At 40.9% G+C, this 27723-nt stretch overlaps 1 protein-coding gene across 4 annotated transcripts in view; it reads right to left on the minus strand.

Annotated features, from left to right (window-relative positions):
• The window catches only part of ITPRID1 (ITPR interacting domain containing 1), a 210309-nt gene that overhangs the window by 59444 nt on the left and 123142 nt on the right, over positions 1–27723 (minus strand). For all 4 annotated transcript variants that reach the window (XR_011964816.1, XM_072598894.1, XM_072598893.1 and 1 more), the window contains exons 5-8: positions 21306–21357; positions 7208–7294; positions 4323–4525; positions 1812–2392 (exon numbers count right to left, since the gene is read on the minus strand). Coding sequence is in view for 3 of the 4 variants with exons in the window: in XM_072598894.1 (XP_072454995.1) it covers positions 1812–2392; positions 4323–4525; positions 7208–7294; positions 21306–21357 (923 nt within the window). In the remaining variant the exon portion in view is untranslated. The remainder of the gene's footprint in view (positions 1–1811; positions 2393–4322; positions 4526–7207; positions 7295–21305; positions 21358–27723) is intronic.

The raw sequence follows: 27723 nt of genomic DNA on the forward strand, positions 1-27723 counted from the left end.
AGTGGGTTAACTTGACTTCTCTGGCCCTCAGTTTCCCCATCTATAAAATGTGAGGGCTGGACTAGATGGTGTCTAAGGTCCCTCCCAGCTGTGGTCAGCTTATTCTCCTTGGCTTCTCTTCTGTGGTCTAAATGTCCCCAGTCTCTCATCCAGTCACATGAAAGACAGGTACTCTTCAAGGTGAGGGAGGAAGTAAGAGAAGGGGCTGTATCATTCTGCCAGTTTCATGCATATTTTCCATTTCTTGTAATTGGATTTTAAGATTTGTCTTTCAAAAACAAATATGGAACCTTGCAAGGGCTCCTACGTAAGATGCAATTCTCAAGGCTCTCATTTCTCTTCTATCAATATGAAAGCAAACATATTTTCTCAGGCTATGCAGTCAGGAATGGATTTTATATTTTGCCTAAGGATTAACAAATTTTAAATGTAAGGACTTTCTTGGAAACACTTTCCAGAAAACAAAAATTGCTTGTGTAATGATCAGGGAAAATGTAGCAAGGATGACATAATACAAAATTTTACTAGAGCTCCATATCCCAGAGTCCCCTGGACTGGAAGAGACCCTAGAAGCCCCCTCCTGAAACACAATCCTGAACAAAAATTCCCTTAATAACATTCCTGACAGGTGGTCACCTAGTCTTCATTCAAACACCTCCAGTGACAGGGAGCTCACTCCCTGCCCAGGTGGCCCATCTCACTTTGGGAGGGTTCTCATGGCTCATTGACTGGAAGATTTTCTGCGTATCTAGCCCAAAATCTACTTCTCTGAGGTGCTGCCTGCTCCTCCCTATCTATCTTTACTCAGCCTTTTTTGGCACATGGGGAATGCCTTCCCTTATCTTTACTTACTCCTACCATCCTTCAGGGACTAGATCAAATCCTATAATACTGGGAGGCTCTCCCTGGCTTCCTCATAGCCAAGGAAGACATCTCTTTGGAGCCATTGGCTGGACAGGAAATCTCATGGGGTGGGCTGTGTCTTCCTTGCTACTCTAGTAGTCTAGAAGCACTGGTGACCAAAGGCTGCTTCTCATGCTTCTTGGCATCCCTGGAGCACTGAGGCAGTTAAGTGACCCCCAGTGTATCTGAGAGGAGGGAGTGGAACTCAGGTCTATCCTGACCCTGAAGCAAAGTTCTGTCCACTGTACCACACTGCCTCTCAAGAACATGTAAACACAGAAATATTTGCTAAGGTCACCATTTCCATTTCTACATGGAATTCAAGTGAACCCCTGATTTTAGATTGTAAAGCTTCCTATGGGCAAGAATTGTTTAGGTTTGATCCCTGTAACCCCAGTGTCCAGCACAATGACTTGCACATGGGAGGCCACTTAATTGTATGTTTACTGAATTAAAATTAATTGAAGATGGTTATCACAAAGCTGGGGGAGGGCCATTTCACATCCTGGGCCTCAGTTCCCTCATCTCAAATATGAGGGGGTCGGTTAGACTTGATGGCTTTAGGGGGCCCTTTCAGGTCTGGCTCATGGATCATCTATTATCCTATGATGTCACTTAACCACCCCGGGCCTCAGTTTCCTTATCTGTAAAGGGAAGAGGTTGGAGTAATTGGCCTCTGAAGTCGATCTTAGTTCTGAATCAAGACTCCTACTTCCTAACTCATGCTCCAGGATAGCACATGTACATAATGACCTCGCTCAGTGAGGGCTCTAGATATTAGGTTCTAGGAAAGGCCAGAGGAGGGAAGGACTCTTGTGGTCTAGGTGATCAGGAAAGCCTTCCCAGGGGAGGATCCCTGCTGGGTCTTGGAAGAAGGGCAAGAGGGAACCAAGTCAAATCATACTGACCTCTTCCATTTCAAAAGAGTCGGGTGGCTTCTTATCCATGTGGGCAACCTGTTGGAATCTGTGGGACAAGAGCAGGCCTTTCTCCTGGAAGCCTCTGTCTCTGGTTGATCCTTCTAGAGTGCAAGGAAGGAGTGGTGGCTTTAGGGACATGGGCAAGAGAGGAGACCATGGCTTGCCTGGAACAGATGGTAAAGCATCATGGGACACCAGCTTATTGCTGGCCAGGGGAGGCTGCTCTTCTGTCAAAGGACAGAGGTGGGAGTGGTCAGCAAAGTTCATCCCCATAGACTGTCGAGAAGACCATTTGTCTGGTTCCAGGGAGGTGGCGGGAAGATCTTCCTTTACTCTGAGTGATGCAGCTTGGCCCTGCACGCAGTCCCTTCTGATGGTCTGCTTTGAGGCTTTCCTCAAGAGTTGACTGATCCTTCTCTGTCTGTCTTGGATCACCCTCACCTGGGCTGGCTTGGGCTTCTCTGCCTGCACCTTCTTTTGGCCATCCCTCTGCAGGCTGTTGACATTACTCAGCAGAGAAGAGAAGGCATTGGTCACATGGTCCAGCACTTCCAGCTGTCGGAACCGTCCTGAATGAGACAAGGAAACAAAGATCAAGGAAAAAAGCCTTCAATCTAACCACTGGAATGTTAGGCAGACTCTTGAGGATTGGGGTTTGGACAGTGGAACTGGCTGGGGCTGCGACCCCATATGGAAGAGCAGCTCCCAGTCTCTCCCCTCACACAGCCTTAGTGCGAGCCCTGGTCACCTCTCACTTAGAGTGTGTTGCAGTGTCCTCCTCACTGGCCTCCCACTTTCAATTTCTCTGCACTCCAATGCTTTCTACACACAGATCTGACTGGGTCACTCCCCTCCTCAGTAAAATCCAGTGACTCACTATGGCCTCTAGGATAAGCTAGGAGCCCTTCTGCTGATCCCAGCCTATCTTCCCAGCCTCACTGTGGGGTTCTCCCACACTTTGAGATCCAATTAGATTGACCTTCTCTCTGTTCTCTCAGAGAGGACTCCATCTCTCACCTCCATGCCTTTGCATACATGCCTTCTCCTGCCCACCCCACAGAGCCTTTCTTCTCCTGACTCAGCTCAGCATCACTTTCAACGTGAATTTCTCCTCCCTCTCAAACTACTTTGTTTTCCATTGCATTCATTCTCCATATACAACTGTATACTTCTTTTTGTCCTTGAGACCTTCCCCATTGGAATATATAGTCTTTGAGAGCAGGTCCATTCATTGCATTTGTATACTCACAGTCTAGCCCAATGGCTGCCATATTAAACTGCTTAATAAATGCTTGTTGATCAATTCACTAAGATGTCAGAAAGACCCTAAACATCTATGAACATCCATTATAGGTATGGGGCAACTAGGTGGTGCACTGAATAGAGCACTGGGCCTGAGTCAGGATAGACCTGAGTTCAAATCTGTCCTCAGACACTTACTAGTTTTGACTTTTTTTATAATAATAGCATGGAGAGAACATTTGGCAAAGTGCTTTACAAGTATTATCTCATTTGATCCTCATAGCAATCATGGGAGGTAAGTACTATTATGATTATCTCCATTTTACAGAGGAGGAAACTGAGGTAAATATTTTTTAATGACTTCCCCAAGGTCACACAACTGGTAAGTGTTTAAGGCAGGATTCAAACTGCACCACCTAGCTCCCCTTATCACCTCTTAATTGGATGATTAAAGAATCTTCCTACCTAAGGCTTCTTTCTACTCCCTTCCATTACATTCAGCTGCCAAGGAGACTCTGCTAAAGCCCAGCTCTGCCCCATCAGATTCCTTCCCCCAAAGCTCCTGAGGTTGCCTAGGACCAACAAGATTAAATAGAAGCCTCGAGTTTGGTTTTGAAAGCTCTTCCCAACCTGGTCCTTCCCACCTTTCCAGTTCTCTTATGCTTGATTTTCCTTCAAAACTCCATCGTCCAACTACACTGACCTCACAAGTGAAACTTCTGTGTCTTTGCAATGGCAAAGGGTCTCCCATGTTCTAATAATAGCTAGCAATTTATTTTGTTTCTGTTCAGTCATGTCTGACTCTTTGTGACCCCATTTGGGGTTTTCTCAGAAGATATGCGGGAGTGGTTTGCCATTCCCTTCTCAAGCTCATTTTTACAGATGAGGAAACTGAGGCAAAAAGAATTGAGTAACTGACATGTCACTGACAGGGTCACACAGCCAACAAGTGTCTGAGACTGGATTTGAACTCAGGTCTTTCCAAGCACAGAGCTCTACCCATTGAGCCACCCAGCTGCCTCCTAACCAGATATTCTAGGAATACTTCAAGTCCAAACCTTGAGTGACTCAGAGTACTGACCCATAATGCCTGAAGGTGATAGAAGAAGACTGCATAATCATGTCCAAAGTTAGGTTTTATGCCTTAGTCTGTTTCATAAAATGGAGCCGGGGGAGCAGGAGCAGCTGGTCTCTGGGCTCCTTGTACTTCCTGCACAGACCGCCCTCCCAGACCCCACCTCCCAGGTTCTGACTCACCATACAGGTCAGGGGTCTCGAAACCCATCCTCTGTTTGTGAGCTTCCAAGAACACCCGAATGTTGATGCCTTTTGCTGCAGAACTGCCCCTGAGGAAGCGGGCTGGGATTTTAGTGCAGATGTCTGGCTCCTCAGCCCCAAAACCCAGCTCAAGGAGAATCTCTACTGGATCTTTTTGCCAGAATTCCAGCCATTCCGAAATGCTGCAGTAGGAAGAATTGGGGTCATCATTAAATGGCCACATTTCATTTTGGTGGAGGCTACATCCAGAAATGTCAATTCTCTGATGCTCAGCTTGAGCTGGGAGGTCAGGGAGTTTCTGAGAAAGTCCCACACCAAACCTTACAGAGTTGCTCAGACCCTCACTCAGTGCCTATTTACTCTTGTTTTAGGTACAGTTCTAACAAACTTGTCTATCTGGGTCTCCAGCCATAATATACCTAAACAAACAAATTAAAAGACCAGAGCTAGGAGATGGGAAGGGTGCTAGAAGTAAGAAGCAGAAAGAAATAATGGCTAAGAGAAACAAAGAATTCAGAAAGGCTATCAATAAATACCCCCTTCCAGATTCATAAAACACGCTATTTCAGAGCTATCTGACATGGTGACAAATCCACCCACACACTCCAAAAGCCCTTTGGGCAGTAACAATATAATAAGGAGCTTTCATTAAAAATGACCCTGAGCCACCAGAATAGGTTAAGTTATGATGAGTAACTGTGTAATCTGTTTCTGCTAAAGTCACAGAGATAGAATGCTGACCATGGAGTCAGGAACACCCAAGTTCAAATCCCATTATGGTCACTTACTAGCTATGAAACCTAGACAAGTCACTCCACCCTTTACGTGCAAGCAAATCCCTAGAAGTTATTTCCAAAGTCATAGAGGGATTGAAATCTGTGCCAACAGATGGACTTTCAATTGTGGAGTTCCCTACACTGATGAAATGACGGGTTCTCCCAATATTCATGTACACCTCTACTAAAGGTCTCCTCTGATGCCTCCCTAGAGCATGGAAGCCACTCTAAGTTCTTTGAGATTTTTATCTTTGGAGTCCAAGCTCCTACTATCACTACTACTTTGCAAAGAATTCCAAGATGGAACCCAAGCAGACCACAGAGCTGCATGGGAGGGTCAGTCTTGCTGACGTTGAAGGGACTATGACAGGGGATATTTCAGAATGCTCAGGTGACTCTGCAGTCACTATGACAACGTTCAAAGGTCACCTTCCAAGCCACAGATGTGTTTGCTGTTGTCATTTTTTCAGTCGTGTCTGAGTCTTCATGATGCCATTTGGGGTTTTCTGGGCAGAGATCCTGGAGTGGTTGGCCATGCCCTTCTCCAGTTCATTTCAAAGATGAGGTGAGTTATCCAAAGTCACACAGCTAATAAGCTTCTGAGATCAGATTTGAACTCAAGAAGATGAGTCTTCCTGACTCTAGACTCAGCACTCTATTCACTGTACCACCCATCTGTTCTTCTAAGTCATAGATATAGATTTAGAGCTGGATAGCATTACGAGAACATTTGCTCCAAATCCCTCATTTTTCAAAATAGGGAAACTGAGGCCCAGAAAGTTTTGATGACTTGACTAAGGTCACACAGGTAGTTCATAGTAGACTCATATTGTGAACTTGGAAACTGATTTTAACTCTATCACTCTTTCCATTCTGACCAGTCATTGGCAGCTTTACACATGCATTGTCTGCAAGGCATCTTAGACTTTTTCACCAGAGAAATTTTTACACAACCTCAGGTATATAGGTATATAAAATAGGCATCCAAATCAAACGTTTACTGGTAAGAAGTCATTTAATCCATTTTAAAACAATTCTTTGATATGCATATAATTTTACCATTTATTAAAGACAAAAGCACATTTGTATATTAATGAGATAGATGCGCTCGTTTATTTTTACATAAAGAATTAAATCCTGGCAGAATATTCGGTACTGATCATTTGGTGGCTGCACATCAGAAACCTTTTACGGTTGCCAAATTTTCCATGAACCCATGGGGTCACATAACTGAATGTGGCAGTGAACTTAATGCAGTTTGTCTCAGTTTCCTCATCTGTAAAGTGAGCTGGAGGAGAAAATGGCAAAGCACTCCAGTATCTCTGCCAAGAAAACCCCAGATGGGGTCATGAGGAGTCAGACATGATTGAAAAAAATGACTGAATAAACAACAAAAAGTTATAAAAAGCTTTCATTTGGCAATATATGAATCATGACTACATTTTTTGGTCCTCATATTGTACCACCTACTTACTTAACATGAACACAAAGGGGAGTGGTCTGGCAATTATCCAGCTAATTTAACCAATGTAGGCAGGCAAATGAAATGATTTAAGCCTTAAAATCATGTCCCATGTTGGATCTCAAATTATCCAGTTCAGAGACCTCAATTATTCCCAGAAACTCAACAATGAAAAGCTGTTCTTCATCAAACCACAGCCTGAGTTTTGTTTTGTTTTTTCTAGAGGTTACAAAGAGCTTCCTGGCAGTAGCTTGAGCTTAGAGTTCAGATGGACTCTGTTGTTGTAGCTTACTCCCTGCTACAAAGTCCCACATCTTGCCTTGAATGAATTTGCCTATTTTAAGGCCATCATGGTTGATGCTGTCACAAGACTGTAGATTTAGAGTTGGAATCGACCTTTTAGGTCATTGTGTTCGACCTTCTCATTTTACAAGATGAGGAAATAGGGAGGTTAATTGATGTATCCAAAGCTGAGCAACTAGTAAGTGGAAGATCTGGGATTTCACCTCAAGTCTCATAGCTCCTCAAATTGGTGCATTTCTAGTTTTTGAGAAAAAAAATATTAATTCTCAGGCAAACAGAAATATCTCACTTTTGGTGTCACCCAGTATAGAGAAGTTACTGACCTTTTGGGTATACTTGGTACAGAAGGGCAGGAGTTGAAACTGGTCCCTCTGGATAATGCTGGAGTTTCTGGAAATTGTTGTAAGGCTCTATAGTAATGGGAAGAAGAAATACAAAGGTGCTGGTGAGATGTGTTGATGGGCTAGTTCCCCTGAGATGTCATTAGGATATTTTTTTGTTTACCAGAATGAACATTTGCATTTCAGCTTATTTTCTAAGAACAAAATGATAGTCACTCCTTAGCAGAAGAATGTGCCGGCCCCTGGGGAAAGAGACTTCTTTTATAGAAGTCTCTTTTTTTTTACCCAATGGTAGGTGTTATCCACTGGGTGTTTGGCACCTGCTAATGCTCCTTCTGAAGGTGACAGAGAGTCTCGTTTTTGACAGATGGCAAATCACTGGGGGAACTTTAGGGAGCATCTCCTTCTGAAACAATGGAGAAAAAATGCTGAAAAGGAGTAGGTTCACTGAAGAGGGAGGCACAGCTGGTGACAATTGAGTCTCATTATTTTCCTAGGATAGGATAACAATCTCTCAGTCTGAGTGAGGAACCTCAAAGTATCAGAGTGGACATTCATATAGTAGGTAAAGCAAACTCCTCTCCAGCTACCCTACCTGGGCAAATAATTGCCAAAGAAAGTGAGATCTCAAATAGAATTAAAACAGATTACGATATGACATGACTCAGGCATACCAGAAGTCTGGCTCTATGACAGGGAACTCCCAGATGATGAAATTTCTCTCCCAATGTGGGCCAAGAACTTCTCTCGAACTTAGATTCTTGGACCCTAGAGCAGTGCCTAGAGCATTGATAAGTTAAGTGATTTTCCCATCTTTACACAGCTAGTACGTGTCAGTTAGAACATGAATCCAAGTCTTCCTGGTTCTGAGTCCAATTCTGTAGCTGATTGCAGGAGGTGGAAATGGTAGGAATTGGCAAGAGTCAGAGAAGGAATCTCTCTATCTTTGAATTTGAATTTTGAATTTTTGAATTTTTTTAAAAAGTAGAGGAAGGCTGGGAATGATGTGACACATGCTCTAGTTCCAGAGACTTCAAATTTCTAAGGACTTAGAGAAAGGATAAACAAGTTCCTACCAATGACCCCAGGAGGCATGTGGAAGGGGCTAGGATCACTGCTTGGGTATGTGCACATAGATGATGGATCACAAAGCTGCTAAATACCTATCTTGCTTTGACTTTCTCTATCAAATAGGATGATGTTTGTAATAGAATGAGAAAAATAAAAAATAGCCCACAGGGAGTTCAAACACAAGAAAACCAAGGAGTGACAGTAGCAAACCATCTGCCTTCGTTTGATGAGTTCAAGTTGGTAGTCCCAAACAAACACCATCCTAAGAGGTATTGAAAGAATTGGAAGGTGTGGTGGATGAACCACTCTGAAAGACCTTCAAAAGATCATCAAGGACAGAAAAGGTGGTCCAGGCCTTGAGTATGGCAAATATTCTAATATTCATATAAGGAGAAGAGCAAAGGTGCCACCAACTATAGGCCAATGAGCTTGACTGGATCTTGGGGAAAATTTAGAACACATTATTTAGGGAATATTAGTGAATCTCTAGAAAAGAAGATGATGGGGGGGGGGGCAGAGCCAAAATGGCAGAGTAGAAAGACACATATACTCTGCCACTTCCCCCATAGCCCACAAAATACTTGTAAATATGACTCTCAACAAATTCTAGAGCAGCAGAAGCCACAGAACAACAGATCAAAAGAGGTTTCCAGCCAAAGGTAACCTGAAAGGCTGACAGGAAAGGTCTATTGCACTGGACGCTGAGTGGAGCAGAGCCCAGCCCTGGCAGCACTGCACTGGGAGGAACAGGACCTAAACAGACCTCCAGGGCAGAGTTCCCAGCAAAGAGGGATACCTCAACTCACAAGCAACAAAGAAAGCTCCAAAGGTCAGGGTGGGAGGGCTTTCCTAGCAGGGCAAGAGGGGAATGGGGTTCCTGACCACAGCAACAGCAATAGCAGACTGCAGGCAACTATGGTGGCCAGAAAGCAACCTGGATCCATTTTCCAGGCAGTTCAGCTTAAAGCCTCTGGCAGCAGGGAGCAGATAATCTAAACCTCAATCCTCAGTAACGGTGCTGCCCCCACCCAAAGCCCCTGGGGAATCAAGCAACTGAGTCCAATCTCAGTCTTGAACATGATACTGGGGAGAGAAGGGGCAATACGACCATCCTCTTGACAAAGGATTCAGAATTCAAGTAACTGGCTTGGAAAATGCCCAACAAAGGGAAAAAAATAAGACCATAGAAGGTTACTTTCTTGGTGAACAGGTGTCTCCTTCCATCCTTTCAGGATGAGGAAGAACAAGACATCCTGTCACAGGAAATCAAGGCCCCTGCCTCCAGGGCCTCCAAAGTGAACTTAAAATGGCCTCAGGCAATAGAAGAGCTCAAAAAGCAAGTTAGCAGCTTGCTCAAGGAAAACCAAAAAAAATGCTGAGGAAAATAACATCTTTAAAAAGAGGCTAACTCAGTTGGAAAAAGAGGTCTGACAAGCCAATGAGGAGAAGGAGGCTTTAAAAGGCAGAAGTAACCAAATGGAGGAGAAGCTTCAAAAGTTCACTGAACAAAATAGAGAGAATTGAGTTCAGGGAAGCTAATGACTATGACATAAACCAAGCAGTTAAAAAGCAAAACCAAAAGTTTGAAAAAATAGAAGATAATATGAAACATCTCACTGGAAAAACAACTGACCTGGAAAATAGATCCAGGAGAGACAATTTTAAAATTATGGGACTAACTGAAAACCATGATCAAAAAAAAGAGCCTAGACATTATCTTCCATAAAATTATCAAGGATAACTGTCCTGATATTCTAGAACCAGAGGGCAAAATAAATAATGAAAGAATCCACCAATCACCACCTGAAAGAAACCAGAAGAGAGAAAGTCCTAGGAATATTGTGGCCAAATTTCAGAGTTCCCAGGTCAAGGAGACAATACTGCAAGCAGCTAGAAAGAAACATTTCCAGTGTTGTGGAAGTACAATCAGGATAGCATAGGATCTGGCAGCTTCAACATTAAAAGATCAAAGGGCTTGGAATAGGATATTCCGTAAGTCAAAGGAACTGAGATTAAAACCAAGAATCACCTACCCAGCAAAACTGAGTATAATACTTCAAGGGAATAGATTGTCATTCAATGATATAGAGGACTTTCAAGCATTCATGATGAAAAGACCAGAACTGAAGAAAAAATTTGGCTTTCAAAACAAGAATCAAGAGAAGCATGAAAAGGTAAACAGGAAAGAGAAATCATAAAAGACTTTCTAAAGCTGAACTGTTTACATTCCTACATGAAAAGAAAATATTTATAACTCTTGAGACTTTTCTCAGTATTTGGGTAGGTGGAGAGATTGTACATACACACACACATACATATAGACAGAGAGTACAGGTTGTTTTGAATCAGAAGAGATGATATCCACAAAAAAACAAAAATAAAATAAAAATTAAGAGAGGAAGGAAAATACTGGGAGGAGAAAAGAGAGAAATGGAATGGGGCAGGCTATAACTCATAAAAGAGATAAGAAAAATCTTGTTCAATGGAGGAGAAAAGGGAGAAGGGGAGAGGGGAAAAGTGAAGCTACTCTCTCCACATATGGCTTAAGGAGGGAACAACATGCTCATTAAATTTGATATGAAAATCTATCTTACACCGCAGGAAAGTAGGCAAGGAGGTGACAAGTGGGAAGAGGGGAATGATAGATGGGTGGGCAAATGGGAGAAGGGATTAACTAGAAATAAACACTTTTGGGAAGGGACAAGGTCAAATGAGGAAATAAAAAAACAAGGGGGATAGAGCAGGATAAAGGGCAATATAGTTAGTATTATACAACATGATTATTATGGAAATCTTTTGCAAAATGACACATATTTAGTCTGTATTGAATTGCTTGCCTTCTCAGTGGGGTTGGGTAGGGAGGGAAGGAGGGAGAGAAGTTGGAATTCAACGTATTAGAAATGAATGATGAGAATTATTATTTCATATAACTGGGAAATAAGAAACACAGGTAATGGGGTATAGAAATTTATCTTGCCCTACAAGAAAAAAGAGAAGATGAGGATAAGGGAATGGTGGGGTGTGATAGAAGGGAGGGTACAATGAGGGAAGGGGTAATCAGAATGCAAGGTATTAGTGGTGGGGGTAGGGGAGAGATGGGGAGAAAAATTGGACATGTTACAAAGTGATGTAAAAGCAATTAGTATTGAAACAATTGAATGAATTAATTACTGAGACTAAATCAGAGACATCTTTAGTTTGGGGAAAAGAATTTTAGTCTAAGTTTCCTAGAGGCAGGTGACTTTGGGTAAAATTTGGCATTGATGGAAAAGTTAAAGTTTTAGCGGTAAATTTGATCTTATGATTATTATTTAATCAGGAACTAGAACATGTATAGAAAGGCATGTAAGCCACTTAAGACTTGCCTCAAAAGATGTTCCTTAGCCAATGTGAAATTATAGTCATATCTGAAACCTGGTTATTGGAACTTGCTATTTGATTCTATGGGACTATTAACTGACTGTTCTTCTTAGTCTAATTCTAAGCATGGATAGCAAGAAAGGTGGCCTGAGCCTCCAATCCATGATATCAGTAAGCTTGTGAGATGCTGGTATGAACTGCAAAAGGTGATCTCATAGGAAGGGTGGGAAAGCGACTATTCAGCCTGGACTGAGGTAAAACTCAATTTCCCTACTGGCACCTGGCAGAATTTAAGCCTGACTGAATGCAAGTTGACAACCTACTCCTACCTGGAAATGACATGAAGTTGGGGGGATATTGTTTCCCTGCAATGTCCCTACTCTTAGTGGCAATTTCTTAGAGTCAAAAGATTTGTAAGCTTAATACCATCTACATTAAATTATAAATTGTTGGTAGGGGAACATCTGAGGTTAAGTCTAAAATTAAGCCATTATGCTTAGGACTTTAGACCAACAACAATAAGTTAGGGTCCTTTAATTCTTAGTAATAGTGTGGAGACAATTAGGTCAAAGGCTTGTAAAGTTAGCATCCGTAGTTATTATTTGTGTCTCAGTTGGTTAATGTTAAAAAAAATTCATTTGTGGTCTATATTGTAAATGCTTTAAAAGAGGTATCACCTGAGCAAAAGTCGGAATTGTTTTATGTGATATGAACTGTGTTAAAAATGAAAAAGAAAAGAAAAGGAGGTAATGAAGACAAAGAACAGCATGATGTCAAGTTATTCCAGACTAACCTAATTTCTTTTCTTTTCTGTCTTTCTCTCTTTTCCTTCCCTCCTTTCTTTTATTTCCTTCCTTCCTTTTTCTTTCTTTCCTTTCTTCCTTCCTTCCTTTTTTGTGTGCTAGTATTAAAGTCCTATTTAGATGCCTCATTGTGGTATGAAAACATCATTGAATGCACAAAGACTATCTAAGTGCATCTATAATACAGGACTATAGGTTCTACCAGGTTGAAAACACTTTAAGTACGATCAGACTGATGGATGATATTTACTCTCCAAGGAATAGTGTAAAGATGGAGCAATTCAGCCCCAGCTGCCTGCCTGAATTCTTGGATCAAAGCAGCCCAAGAAAGCAAATTAAGATCCAAAATTTCCCTCAATCTTGTGTGACTTCCTTAAGCTTCTGCTATGATTGTGACAGAAAAAATGGCCAGAATATGTTAAGTACACAATTATTAAACCATCTAAACTAAACTGGTGATGCTCCAAATGGGAGAGCTTTGGTTATTGGAGTGACCAAGGAGTATAAATAATATGACATGGAGAGTCTCACTCTACATGAAACCAAAAGACAAAAGGAATTTGTAGTTAATAAGAAAAGCTCTGAGGGTCTCCTTGTAGAGACAAACAAAGGAGCTGGGTGAATTGGTTAGATCATGTGTTCAAATAACCATCTATGGAATACTTGTTCATCTCATATTGCAGCACTCATAGTGAGAATTCATAAAAAGATCACCATGAAGATAATTACAAATTTTAAGTCAACATCTGTTGTAGGGGATAAAGAAGCAGAGAAATTTCACAAAGAACTCACTAAGACCCTCCAAATTAGATAAACATATATTATAATATACACATAGGTGGCCATAAGGGAGGACAAGAAAAATTTGGAAGAAGTGGCTCAGTATTAAGAAAGGAAAGAAGGTGAAGTACTCTATAACCTAAAGCCCCTACCTAGAGGTCATGAATATTTTCTTCAAGAAAAGTGTCATCAGATGGTGGACATGGAGAATACCAAGGTGATGTCACCTAAAGTATAATTGATTATATTGTGGCAGACAGGAAATAGCTGCTTATCAAAGTTACTGTTTTGCAAATCAGCTATATGAGCATAGTCAGACCACCAATTTGTTAGGGCAAAAACAAAAATCAATACCTGATTGTAAGAAATAATACAAATGTGAATAATCTGTGGCATGAAAATAAAACAAACTCAGTCTGATTTATTTAAACTAGCCATTGTCAGAGAAAGAAGAAAAATGGATAGAAGAACAGACATGGTCACAGGCTGTCATCAATTCTTAAGAAAGTTTAATTGATTGATGTGAATCAGGAACCACCACCACAACAAAACCAGAAGACTTTTAAAATAACATTTGCTAGAAAATTCTTAATATCCGTATAGTCAGAGGGATATGTCAAGTAAGGGCAGTGCCGGTTTCTAAATATATATTCATTTCTACAATCTTCTATATGAAGACAGTAGAAGGTTATCAGGTGTATAGTTACTAAAATACTGAAAATTACTAGCAGGAGTGGGGTGGGAATGGGTTTAAAGTAAGCTTAGGGAAAGATTCAGTTAAGCCAGGTCATAACTGAAAGCATGCAAGGATAAAACTAGAAGGAAGATAACAGATAAGTGAAAGCAGAAAATATCTTTTAAGATAACTGTAATATATGATTCCCTTCATCAATGACAATAGTGCCACTACAATTAGACTGCAACATCATAGTCTGCAAAATACTGTATGAAGATGTAGAATTGCACTAAGCAAACCAAGAGGAAAAGAATCACTGGATACAGAGAGATAGTAGACTGGGAGCAGCACAGTTTTTAGGACATTAAGAGACTTATTCTCAAGATATATAAAAACCTGGAAGATACCAATTCCTCAAGAAAAAATCATAAATGTTCTTACTAATAGAAAAAAATTGTTCCAGTTTGAAAAAAAAGATAATAGGGAGAACTTCAATAACAACACATTTAGCTTACCATTTATACAAAATCTTCGAAAAATTATCTAAATGTATATTGAAGGAATCCTTGATTAAGGTGTACAAAGGGACCAGTCAAACTTTTCCAAATATTCATTCATTCAATAAACATTTATCAAGTACCTACTATGTGCCAAGCACTGTACTAAGTATGGAGGATACAAATGCTAAAAATATAAAGACTATTCCTGCCCTCAAGGTACTCCCAATCTAATGAAAAGCAAGCTATAATACAGGATAAATAGGATATAATTAACAGGGAAGGCACTAGAACTAAGAGCTTCCTGTAGAGTGTGGGACTTTAGTTTGGGACCTAACGGAAGCCAGGAAGGTCAATAGTCAGAGTGGAGGAGGAAGAGTGTTCTCCACACAGGAGATAGCCTGAGCAAATACCCAGAGCTGAGAGATGGAGTTTCTTGTTTGTGGAGCAGCAGAAAGGCAAATGTCACTGGATCAAGTACATTTCAGGGAGTAAGGCATAAGAAGACTGTAAGGGTAGGAGAGAACTAAGCTAGAAAGAGCTTTGAATGTCAAAGAGCATTTTGTATTTGCAGTTGGAGGGTATTGGAGTTTATAGAGTATGGTGGGGGTAAGGGGAAGTGACGTGCTCAGATTTAGTGGCTGAATGGAGAATGAGGAGAGTAGAGAGAGACTTGAGGTAGACAGAACAGCAGGTTATTGCAGTAATTGAGGCAAGATGTGATGCAGACCTGCACCAGTGTTAGAGGAAAAAAGGGAGAAGAGTAACATTCAGGAGATGTTGCAAAGGTGAAATTGGCAGGCCTTGGTAATATCTTGGATATGGGGATGAGAGAGTGAGGAATCCAGGAGGATGTCTAGGCTGCCAGCCTACAGGTCTGGAAAGATGGTGTCATCCTTTATAATAATAGGGAAGAGAAGGGGAGAGAAAGGAAAGGGAAGGTCACTGTGTTTAGCAAGTAAAAGATCATTAGTAACTTTGGAGAGAGCAGTTTCAGTGGAATGATAGTCAGAAGTCAGATTGTAAGGAATTAAGAAGAGTGAGAGGAGAGGAAGTGGATTCACCTGTTGTAGACAAGCTTTTCAAAGAGTTTAGCTTAGCTTCAAAGGGCAAAAGAGACATGAGATGATAGTCCTTAGGGATGGGAGGAAGATCAGTTGAGGGTTTTTTCAGGATAGGGGAGGCACGGACATGGTTATAGGCCATAGAAAATGAGCCAATACACAGGAAGAGATTGAAAATAAGTGATGGGGGGCTGGTGAAAGAGGCAAATTGTTGGAGGAGATGGGATGGAATAGGGTTGTTCGAACAAGTAGAGGTGTTAGCATTGGTCAGAAATAAGGCCACTTCATCATCTGAGACAAGGGTAAAGGAGGAAAAAGAGATAAAAAACAATTCAATGACAGGAGATGAAGAAGATGGGATAAGAGGGAGCTCATGGTAAATGGTCCCAATTTTTCCTGTAAAATATGAGACAAGGTGGAGAGATGGAAAGGTGTGGAACAGCTGCTGTGGAGAGGAGGAGAGTGAGATAATGAAGGAGGTATAGAATTTCCTTAGAGCAATGAGGGCCCAAATTGAGGTTATGTAACATAAATTTGCCATGGATCCAAGCAGAATACTTGTATGATTTTCTCCACCTGCATCTCACAGCATTTTGTAGCTATGAAGATGATGAATCCTGGGGGTGATTCAAAACTGAGGCTTGGCTGGGCATAATCAGTGATATGATAAGGGAGTGAGGATTAAAGAGTAGAGAGTTGAATTGGTTCACCAAAAACCTACAACATTTTATAATGAGATAAGTGATTAAAAGAGACAGATAATGTAAGATACCTCTATGCTTATTATTTTTTAACTAACAAATCATTTGATTTGATAGAGTAAAATAAATCTCTAAAGATTCTCTTCCAAGAAAGCATCTCCCATGAATAGATTAAAATCTTCCAAGAATCCTTGAAACATGCAACAACAGACAACTTGGTTCTGACATGTCAAGTGAGAGAGAAAACAAAGAGAAGTAAGCTGCCAAAGGCATTTGCCACTGTCATGAAAAATTTCCAGGAGGTAGGAGATTTTCTATACATGGTGATGTCCTCAAGATGCTTCTATTTTTGGAAGTTATTACATGGATTGCATCATACTCTGGAATGTTGCAAAACTTCTTAAAGAAGACCCATAATCTTTAAAAAGATTCCTACCAAACTATCTCCTAAGCAAAAATCAGACAAATGAAGAATAACTATTTTCCAGGTTATGGCATATCCTCTGATGGATAGTTCCTAGAGTTGGTCAATTGGAAAATATCCCCTGGACATATATTGTGGTTAGATCATAATAAAGATCATAGCTGATCAGGAGAAGAACAGGCTGGATTGTATTTGGGAAATGGTGCGGTGCTTTTAAGAACCCCAAGTTTTCCCTGAAATAAAGGTCCACCTTTTCTGGTGATACTGTTGGACTAGGAAGCATAGACTATCACTGTTACTGAAGAATTAAAACTCTAGGTCAACCAAGTGGCAATAGAGAGACTCACACTATGGGTGAGTAGGCTTTGTATTACCAAATAAGAACTGTTCAGTTGAAGTAACAAAAACGTTTATCAAAAATGCATGAACAGAAAAGGATGTAAGTCTAAAATAATCATCACTAGCATTTATGTAGCACTGATATTTGTAAATAGCTTTACAGATGTCGACTCAAATATCTGATCCCCATGCAACAGCTTTGGAAGATAGCTGCTATTATTATCCTCTTTTTGCAAATGGGGAAACTGAGGCAAATAGGTGACTTACATCTAGTAATGATCTAGTAAAGTGATCATACAGCTAGTAAGTGTTTGAAGTGAGATTTGAACTCAGATCTTCCTGACTGTACCACTTCAAACGTGAGGGATCACCACAGTTTGTGTCTTCTGTCAGTCTTCACAAAATGTCAAGAGATCCAGGAAAAGTCCTTGACATATTAGGTAAATCCCTCTGAGGAATGCATGAGAAGATATGTATAAAAGTCAAATAGGATGAGAAAGCATGGCTAGGTTAATCCCATTTTCATCACTGCAGCAGCACCACACTGATGAGATCATAAAAGTATACAAGTAAGTTACTAGATCAGGCAAAGCTGAAAATATAATATATGCAGATTTTATCAATCATTTGCTATCTCACAGCTCTTTTTATATGAGATTAAGAAGGATGAAGGGTGGATAGTAAGTCTAAACAGGAGCTTATTATGCGTTTTCTCTGTCCCAGGTACTATGCCAGGTGCTAGGGGTGCCATGACAAAGTGAACTAGGCTTGACTCTCAGAGGGCTTGCAGTCAGGTGGATGCAAAACAATTGCTTGAGTAGCCAGACCCAGAGAAGTTATCAACATTTCAAAGACAACTTGGAAAGAAGATGGAGCGCTCTGGGAGGCTATGCTTGCCTTGTTCTGTTTGACATTTAGATTAATGATTTGGATAAAGGCATGCCTTCAGTACTTATCATATTTCATACAAGACACAAAACCAGGAGGGATGGCTAACATTGTCAGGATCCAACAAGGTTTCCACGAGCAAGAATGCTGGGCCAAAGCAAATGAGATGAAATTTATTAGTGATAAATATAAAGTTTCACACGGGTTTAAAAAATCAACTCCATAAATACATGCTAAAGAAAGCTGAGCTGGATGGTAATTCATCTATGGAATGCATGATCAATACCATCTGAGGGGTGATTTGGGGCCCCATAAAGACAGGCAGTATTTAGGGCAAGAGAAGCAATGGCACTGCTGCATTCTCCCTTGATTTGATGATATAATTCTGGGTACCACCATTTAGGGAGAAACTTGATAAGCTAGAGAGTATCCAGAGGAGGCAAAATAGGAGGATGATGGGCTCCAGAAGAAGCACCCATGATGATGTAGTGAAGGAACAGGGGCTGCTTAGCCTGAAGAGAAGAAAATGGGGGTGGGGGAAGGGGAATGTCTTCCAGTGTTTGAAGGGCTCTCCTAGTAGGAGGATGTTGTCGGCCAAAAGACAGGATTTGACTCAGCCTCCCAGGTCCATTTTAGCTAGAAGTCTATAAAGGTGAAAGGGTTAAGTTTTCCAGGGCAGGATTCCTGGCAAGTTAGCAGAAATGTCAAAGAGAAAATAAACTAAACAAAGGTCACTGGATTTGGAAATCAGGTGCTCATTTGTAACTTTAGAGAAGACAGTGATAGGGACAGAAGCCAACTGCCCCTAAGCCAAGACATGGAGGAAACAGCAGTATCTGTATACAACATTTCATGGAGTCTCACAGTGAAACAGAGAAGAGAGATGGAACAATAGGTGACTGGGGTCAAGAGAGGCAAAGAAAGGCTTCTTTTAGGTGAGGGAAGACTTGGGCACCATGTGTTCCATAGACCCCAGAGTTCTGAAATCAGAACCCCTCCCAGGAATTTTACCCCAGATGGAAGTGTTAAGCTTAACAGGCTTCTCAGTCTCGGTCCCTGACCTTCCTCTTTCACTTTCTTTAAATTCCTTCCTCTCTGGTTTCCCTCCTGCACTGAATACAGCAAACAGGATTGGTGAGAACAGAGCAGAGGACAGAGGAGGAGCTGGAAAGCCCTCCTTCAGTGCATCTCTGAGCACACTCACTTGATATGGCTCACAGCTGCAGCTTGTCACCACCCAAACAGGATTTTATTGTCACATGCTCAGTTTCCAAGGGCAAGAGCCATTGACCCAAGGAGGCAGGGGCTGCCTTCCTTTAGAAAGATTTTTTTGCAGTCCCAGACCATCAGATTCAATACACTCTGGTAGGACATAGCTCTGGATGGCTAGCTGTGGGCCTGTGGAAGACTCTATGTGCAGAAACAAAGATCCTTAATAGCAAATTCCTTTTGGTTACATTTGCATGGGCATCTGCAGGGGTTCAGGTTGCAGAAACTCCTACTATATGCCTCTCACCTACACAATTCAGATTGTTCTGGAATCCTCCAATGAACTATTAGTATTCACATGGTTGAGTGGGAAGGACCCAGCTTAGATTAGATACTTTGGAAGTTAGCCTGTTGAGTGGAGCAGGAGAAAGAGCATTGGTCTTAGAGTGTGGATGGTTCTGGGTTTGAATTCCGCTGTTAGGAGTAACCAGCTGACTTTGGACAAATCAGTTCACTCCTCTGATTGCCACAGTCCCTGTCTGCAAAATGACAACAGTCATACCTATCACAATTAGCTTTTAAGAAGGCAGCATGGTGTGATAAAAAGAGATCTATACTCAGGTCAAGAAAACATGGGTTCAGATCCTACCTTTGACACAATAACCCTACCTAGGCAAGTAACAACTTCTATGCATCTCAGGCAACTCTTTTTTTTAAAGCAATTGGGATTAAGTGACTTGCCCAGGGTCACACAGCTACTAAGTGTCTAAATTCAGATTTGAACTAGGGTCCACCTGGCTCCAGGTTCAGTGGTCTATCCACTGCAGCCATCAAGCTGCCCCACCAGGCAACTCTTTTAAGACTCTTGTAGGGTAGTTCATAATAATAGAATCTGACAGCTGGAAGCGACCTTGGCAGACATTTAATTCAACTCCTACTTGAAAGGAATCCCAGCTCCAATATATTCGGGAGGTGGTCATTTAGCCGTTTGCTTGGAACCTCCAAGGAAGGGGAAGCTCCTCCTTCCACCTCTCTAGGCAATTCATTCCACTTCTGACTAGTTCTCATGTTTAGGAAGGTTTCCCTGAAATCAAACTTAAATCTCCACCTCCCCCCCTCCATCATTCCTGGTTCTCTATTCTTGGGACCAAATAAAGCAAATCTAATACCTTCATCAAATACTTGAAGGCAGATATCTTGTCCTACTGGAAACGTCTCTTTTCTAGGATAAAACATGCTCAATTTCTTCCACCAATCCTCGATGATTATGACTGAAGACTCTTCATCATCCCTGGCTTCTGGAAGCTAATTTGACTAAATAAGCCTGCTTCGTACTTGCCTCCCTGGATACTGGGATGAAGAGTTTTTCTGCCCATTTCTCACGTGTGCAAGTCTTGTCTGCCAAGTGATTCTCATTTTATTGGTAACAGTAATAGCTAGGATTTATATAGCAATTTATCTCATTGGATCCATTCTCACAAAGCTTTAGGAGGTGAATGCTATTATTAGCCAAAATTTACAAATGAGAAGTTTGAAACTTACAAGAATTAAAGAATTTGCCCAGGGACACACAGCTATTAAGAGTCTCTAAGACCATCCATTTCTCCATTGTGCCCTCTAGCTGCCCAAGGACCAAGAGAACAAAACACTATAGGTTCATAGAGGCAGGGTTGGAAGTGACCTTAGAAACCACCCACTCTAACTATCTAATTTTCCAAGTGATGAAAGTGTGACCCAGAAGATTTAAGTGACATGCTCAAGGTCACATAGGTAGTAAATGATTAAAACAGGATTTGAATTCAGCTCTTCTGACTCTAACCTAATCCAGGGATTTTTTCACCCATTCTGTCTCTGGGCACTGCCCATTTCAGGGTAAATTCACAGAGAAAAGCTAATGTTGGTCACTAATGAACCTCTCTGATTAATGATAAGAATACTATAAGTGCTTCAGTGTAACTGTTTTAAGGATTTCATTACATTCATTTGAATGTCTGCGATCTGACTTGTTTATATGTCTGTTCCATTGATTTTCCAGTCTACCCAAGAGCAGTTGAATTAATCTACTTATCTTGATAAAGAACTTGCTTTTTGCTCCAAGCTAACAAAAACTCATTAGCACCATGGCAAGGCCAATGGAGAATATTTTTTTCCTAACCTCCATCATTAAGATGGGCTGCTAGGAACATTCCTCTTCCCTCACCCATCTCTGACTTCAAAGACGTGACTCTGACATACCTGGAGGGAACAAGGATCCATCCTGTGACCTACCTCATGTAGTTGCTCACTGTCTCTGGAACCTCTCCTTGTTTATTCAAAGAATCTGCAATGAAAAAAATCTTTCTGTCATTATTGTTGGGTTTTTTTTTCCTTTTGTCTCATAAAAGGAAAAATGTGTTCACTTGGAAACTCGCATCAAAGCCAGCCTGATCTGATTTCATGGCCACACTGTCGTGAGATCCCCATCTTTGTCTCTGTCTTCTTTTCCACCTTTTCTCAAGTTTTACAGTTGGTGGGAACAGAGGTTTGCCAATAGCAAAGGGGTGGGTGTGGATGGTGGATAGCACATTTATATAACAGCTTCTTGTCCCAGCTCAATTATTTTTCCTCTCACAAATTCTCCAAGAACCATTTGTCCTTAGGACTCTCTTCAATCAGCTAACATTTGTAAGGAGCTAATATGTGCTCCTAGGGAAATAAAGAAATGATTTGCCATAAGGAGACACACTGCCAATCAAGAACACTCCACAGACTGACCTGTGCCATTCACTGATAGCATCATCTGGGGTGCATTTTGAGCTATGATTAATTATATGGTTCTGATCTGGGTTCAAGTAATTCCTCTAACACATCTTGGCTAAATGACTTATAGTGGTTGTTCATTTCTATAGTCATGTCATATTCTTCATAACCCAGTATGGGGTTTTCTTAGCAAAGATACTGGAATGGTTTGCCATTTCCTTCTCCAGTAGAGTAGACAAGCAGAGGTTTAGTGACTTATCCAGGGTCACACAGCTAATTAGTACATGAGTTTAGATTTGAACTCAGGTCTTCCTGACTCCAGCTCTATCTGTGTGACTTTAGGCAAGTCATTTCATCTCAGTGCCCCAGGTACTTTTCCAAGATGAAAGGTTGCAGATAAAGCATGGATTTATGAGAAGGAAAGAAAGTTTCTGTACCTTTCTGTACACAGAGGAAATCACAAGCCTAAACCAACAATGAAAAAATAGGATAGCTATGGTAAGGCTGGATTTGTTTGGAGGCAGACAAGCTATAGACAAATTCTGACTTGGCCATGTGCTACCTGGGTGACGTTCAGAGAGTCATTTAACCTCCATGGGCCTCAAGTGTCTCCATCTGTACAAAGGAGCAGCTGCACTATGTCCCTTCCTGCTCAAGGGCTAAGCTCCTGTGACTGCACCCTTCTTGAATTTCACTAAATCCAAAATTGTTGCTTAACAATATTTAGAGAAAAGTATAGTCATAGACAAGATGCAAGGGTGGGCTGGGTCACCTCTCAATGAGCTTTAGATGATGAATATGGCCTGGGGCGGCCATCTCCATGGGGTCATTGGAATGCCCAGCCACATTATTGGCCAGACCCAATGGTTGTTCCCTTCTCTGCATTTTCTCCTGTTGCATTATTGATTAGAGGGAAGGAAGGAAACAAGCATTTACTAAGTGCCTACTGTGTTCCAGGCACTGTACTAAGTGCTTTACAAATACTATCTCATTTTATCTTCAAAACAACCCAGGGAGGAAGGTGCTATGATTATCCTCATTTTATAGTTGTGGAAACTGAAACAGAAAGACGTTAAATGACTGGATCAGGGTAATACAGGTACTGAGTGTCTGAGGCAGGATTTGAACTCAGGTCTTCCTGACTCCTCGCCTACCTTTCTATCCTCTCCACCACTTAGATTCTTTTCATTGGCTACATTTTATGTGATTTTTGTGTTAATCATCTTTTGGTGACTCCTTGCAATGACTGCAATTACGTGACAGCAAACAAAGTCTACTCAGCATCTGTGGGATTGATCAAACAGTCAATGAGCACAGGATGATTACATATATGTGTGCATATATGTATGTATGTGTGTGTCTATGCGCATATGGAGAGAGAGAGAATGAAAGAGATAGAGGATAAGAGAGAGAATAAGAGAAAATGAGAAAAAAGAGAATGAGAGAGAAAAGAACGAGAGAGAATGAGAAAGAGATAATGAGAGAAAGGCAGAGAGAAAGAGAAAATTAGAATCAGAGAAAAAGAAAGCAGAGCATTCACTAGTCACTGTACAGAGGACTGGGAGTACAAAACCATGAACAAGAAATACAATCTCTTCTCCCAAGCTGCTTAAATTCTAATAACGGAAAACACTACATAAAAAGCAACTTGGAAATGGTGGTTGGGGAATAGCAGGTAGCCAGCAGAAACAAGGTAGCTGAATGGAAGGAGGTGGTAGAGGTTGAGATGTGGGTTAAGTGAAGTATGGTGAGGGCACCTTCTGAAACTCTGGTCTAGACAGGCAATCAAGGATTGTGAGAGGGGGTCTCAGGATGGAAGTTTCTCCGGAGTGAGAAAGGTGACAGATCAGTGCTTAAAGGCTTCTTAGAGATCACTTTTTCTATCTCCCTCCTTTCATAGATGAGGAGACTCAGGGCAGAGAGCTCAATCAGTGGCTGCTATGTGTTAGATGCTATAGGGCATACAAAAGAACCAAAGATAGCTGCCATTTCAACAAATGAGGTTACAGCTAGTTTGGGAAACAAGTCTAGTGCACACGATCTACTAGCGAAGAATCCAACACCATTTATGGTGAAGTTCTACATTGCCTAATGCTAAATGCATTATGGGACTTAAGAGAAAGGAGAGGTCGGTGAAGACTACAAGAGTTAGGTAAGACTTCATGGAGGAGCTGAAACTTGTACTGTGCCTTGAAGTATGGTAGGAGATAAGTAGGTCAAGGTGGGAAGGGAGGGCACTCAAATAAAGGCATGATGGTGGGAATGAGTTTTATTCAAAGACTAATCTGACGCAGTTATATATTGGGTTTGAGGGAACTCATAAAAAAGAATGTGAGGCTGAGTAGAGATTATGAGAGTAGATTCCCAAGTAGATTCCCAAGAGTCTTGAATACCAAAAGATTATTTTTGATTCCATAGTAAATGGGGCCAATCTGGAGCAGATAACAATAATAGCATCCAATGATTCCCATAACAATTGTACTCTGAAACTTGTAAAGCCCTTCACATACGTGATCTCATTGGATCCTTACTTCAGCTCTGGTTGGTAGTTGCTATTGTTATCCCCATTTCACAGATTAGGAAATCAAGTCTCAGAAAAGTTGAACCACTTGCTCTGATCATCAGAACTAGTAGGTGCCTAGACTGGTATTTGACCCTCTTGCTGCTGTTCAGTTGTTTCCATTGTGTCAAACACCTCATGATCTTATCTGACATTTTCTTGACAAAGATATTACAGTGGTTTGCCTTTTCCTTCTCTAGATCATTTTGCAGATGAGGAACTGAGGTAAACTAGGTTAAGTGACTTGCCCAGGATCACAGAGATATTAAGTGTCTGAGGCTGGATTTGAACTCACATAAATGAGTCTTCCTGATTCCAGGCCTGGCAATCCATCCACTGTATCACCTAGCTGCTCTTAGTATTTGACCCTAGCTCTATTCAATGCCAATTCAAATTGTCTATCCACCTTGCTGTGAAATTGATGTTTACCAGCATCAATAACAATAACACATTTATAAAGCTTGTAAGGCTAATCAAGTACTTTCCCCACAACAACCCTGTGAGGCAAGTAATGTGTGTATATAAATATATGTATAAATATATATGTATGTATATATACATATATACACATATACAGACAGACACACACATATATATGTATATATAGCATGAATTAATCTTAAGTGAGTCAGAGCTGTACAAAGTCATCAGCATCACTTTTCCAGAGTCATCCAAGTCTAGTGGCAGGAAAAAAGTCAAGATGACTGGTGATGGAGTGGAATGCAGTGGATGACCTTAGTGGCATCTTTGATGTCTGACCAAACCCAAAGAGCTCCACAGCTCATGCTTCAGCCATCTTCATGGAGTAATTTGGTCCCATCCACCCATTCTGCTGAGAGAAGTCTTCACATGTTTGGGGTAGACACATTTGGTGGATACCAGTGAAGTACTTGGGATATTCATCTGTTCTTCCTAGTTCTTACTCTGTGATCTTTCTCAATCCCACTTCTGGATAACATCTTCTCTGACACTTTTTGTGTTTTATCTATTGCCCTTTGACCACTCATATTCTTACTTCTTTAAAGATTGTGGTGATCTGTGATCCATAACTATACAGTACCAGTGAAAGAGTTTTAAAACAGCAAACTTTAAATCACAGAAAAGTTTGGGAATTTGTCAAGCACTGTATTTTTTTTATTTCCCTTTCTTCCTCCTATTCTATTCTGAGCCTAGCTCCATCCACAGTGCCCATCCAAAGTAAATACACCAATGAACCAACTCAATCAATTTTACGTCCAACTGTATACCACAGGGTGGAGAATAGGCATTCTTTACTCATTGGATTTTTCTTCTATGAATTGTTTGGTCTATCAGTTTTATAGTTGAAGGATCTCAATATCTTTCTTCCAGGATATGTTTCATGACAACAGTTGAAGACCTTGTTGATAACTACTCTTCCTATTTTATGCCTTTATGAATAATGATAGTTAGAGGATCCTTGATCAAATCACCAAATGACATGCATATTCAACATATGCATAAGAATCTCCTTTTTGAGCAAAAAAACTTTTGGAGTCAAAAGCTGAATTTTGTTGCACTGAGTCAAATACTACAAAAAAGAAATCAACAACAACACACACACACACACACACACACACTGAGATCTTGTGTTCTCCATAAATCTCAGCCAAAAGTTATAATCATCTTTTTATTGTTATAGAAATATTTGTTTTATTTCACAAATTGAATTTAGGAAAGAATAATGTCCTGGGACCTCCTGTATGTGGTGACTTCACTGACTTTGGTGATGGTGAGAAGTTCCTACAACATGCTTGCAGATTTGTTTAGTCAGTTGTCCATTTTTTTCCTCCCATGTCAGTTATTTTTCTCTTAAGTTCTCTGAAATGACAGTTTAGCTGTATTTCATGTCAATGTCTTAATCCAGAATCTTATCTTTTAACGTATTTTCTATCATCCTCTTCTACGTGCTCAATCTCTTGGAAATCACTGGATAGCTATTTTGTTTGAGTTTAGAGGATCTCATTGAGTTCCAATAGAATTTCTTTATCATTTCCTCTTCTAAGACAGATGTAAATAACTTGTAAGTTTCTTTATAATGGTCTTCATTCCGTTCTTCATTGATAGTCGTCATGGGACCTGCAAGATGGGCCAACCAGGTAGTCCACAGAAGGACCTTTCTTGTTGCTAGCCCGTGATGAAATCAACCCTGCCAAAACTTCCTAAGTCACCTCTTGGAAGAGAGGCAGATAAAGATAAACAGCAGACAACTTCTTCAAGGATAAAAGTAATAGCTTGCATTTCTAGAGTGTTTCCTGCTTGAAAAATGCTTTTTTTCATGAAATCGCCCTAAGAAGTGGAAGTATATTACCATTCCAAGTGCACAGAAGGGTAAACTGAGGCTCAGGTTGTAATTTCCCCAAGAAAATGATGTCATGACAAATGAACTTTATAGTGAGCAAATATAGATTTAGAGCTACAAGAGCCCTTTGAAATGGTAATCCAATTCTTTCACTTAACAGACATGCAAAATAAGGCTCTGAAGGGGAACGGACTAGCCTAAGGTCACAAAGACAGGATGTCACAGACCTGGCACTTGGAAACCAAGTCCCTTTTCTCCAAGGCTATGTTCTTCACACTAAACCATGGCCTTTAGAGACAAACAATTTAAGCAATACTCATTGAATGATAGACTTACAATCTTTCATGAATAAGGAAACAATCTGTGAGTAACTGAAAAAAATAATACCTACAGGGAGGGGCCGGACCACCCCAGGAAATGAGGACAGAGATAAGAGATGGCACGTCATGCTTAAGGAATAACAAGGCCTGGGTAGCTGGATCATAGAAGACATGGAGGTGGGCTACATGAATGGGTTGTAAAGGTAAGTTAGCACTAAGTTGGGAAGGGCTTCAGAGGCTAAAGAGAGTATTTCAGATTTGATCCTAGGGGTAATTAGGAGTTTCTTGAGCAGGGGAATGACATGGTCAGTCCTGTGCTTTGGGAAAAATCAATCTATCTGCTAAGTGGATTGGAATAGGGAGGGACTTGGAGAGCAACTGGAAGGCTTTGGCACAAGTCCAGGTGACAAGAGATGAAGCCTGAACTGGGACAGCAGCAGTGTGAATGGAGAGAAGGAGTCCATGTAAGAGATAATGCAGACAGGGAGACTGGATTAATAGTACAGGTAAGAAGAAATAAGTATCTGAAAAACAGATTGGAAATGCAAATAATTCCATTAAAATACAAGTAAATTCAAAGAAGCTGGAATAAATCCACAAATGAGAGTTATTTGGGGGTACTTTTTTCTTTAATATGAGCATGACAGTGGATTTGGAATGAGACAATTGGGTTTTAATTCTGGCTCTACCAACTTGCTTCCTGTGTGGCTTGTACATATTATTTAACCCCTTTGGGCTGATGTTTGT

The sequence above is a fragment of the Notamacropus eugenii genome, chromosome 3, assembly GCF_028372415.1.
Source record: "Notamacropus eugenii isolate mMacEug1 chromosome 3, mMacEug1.pri_v2, whole genome shotgun sequence".
NCBI classification, from domain to species: domain Eukaryota; kingdom Metazoa; phylum Chordata; class Mammalia; order Diprotodontia; family Macropodidae; genus Notamacropus; species Notamacropus eugenii.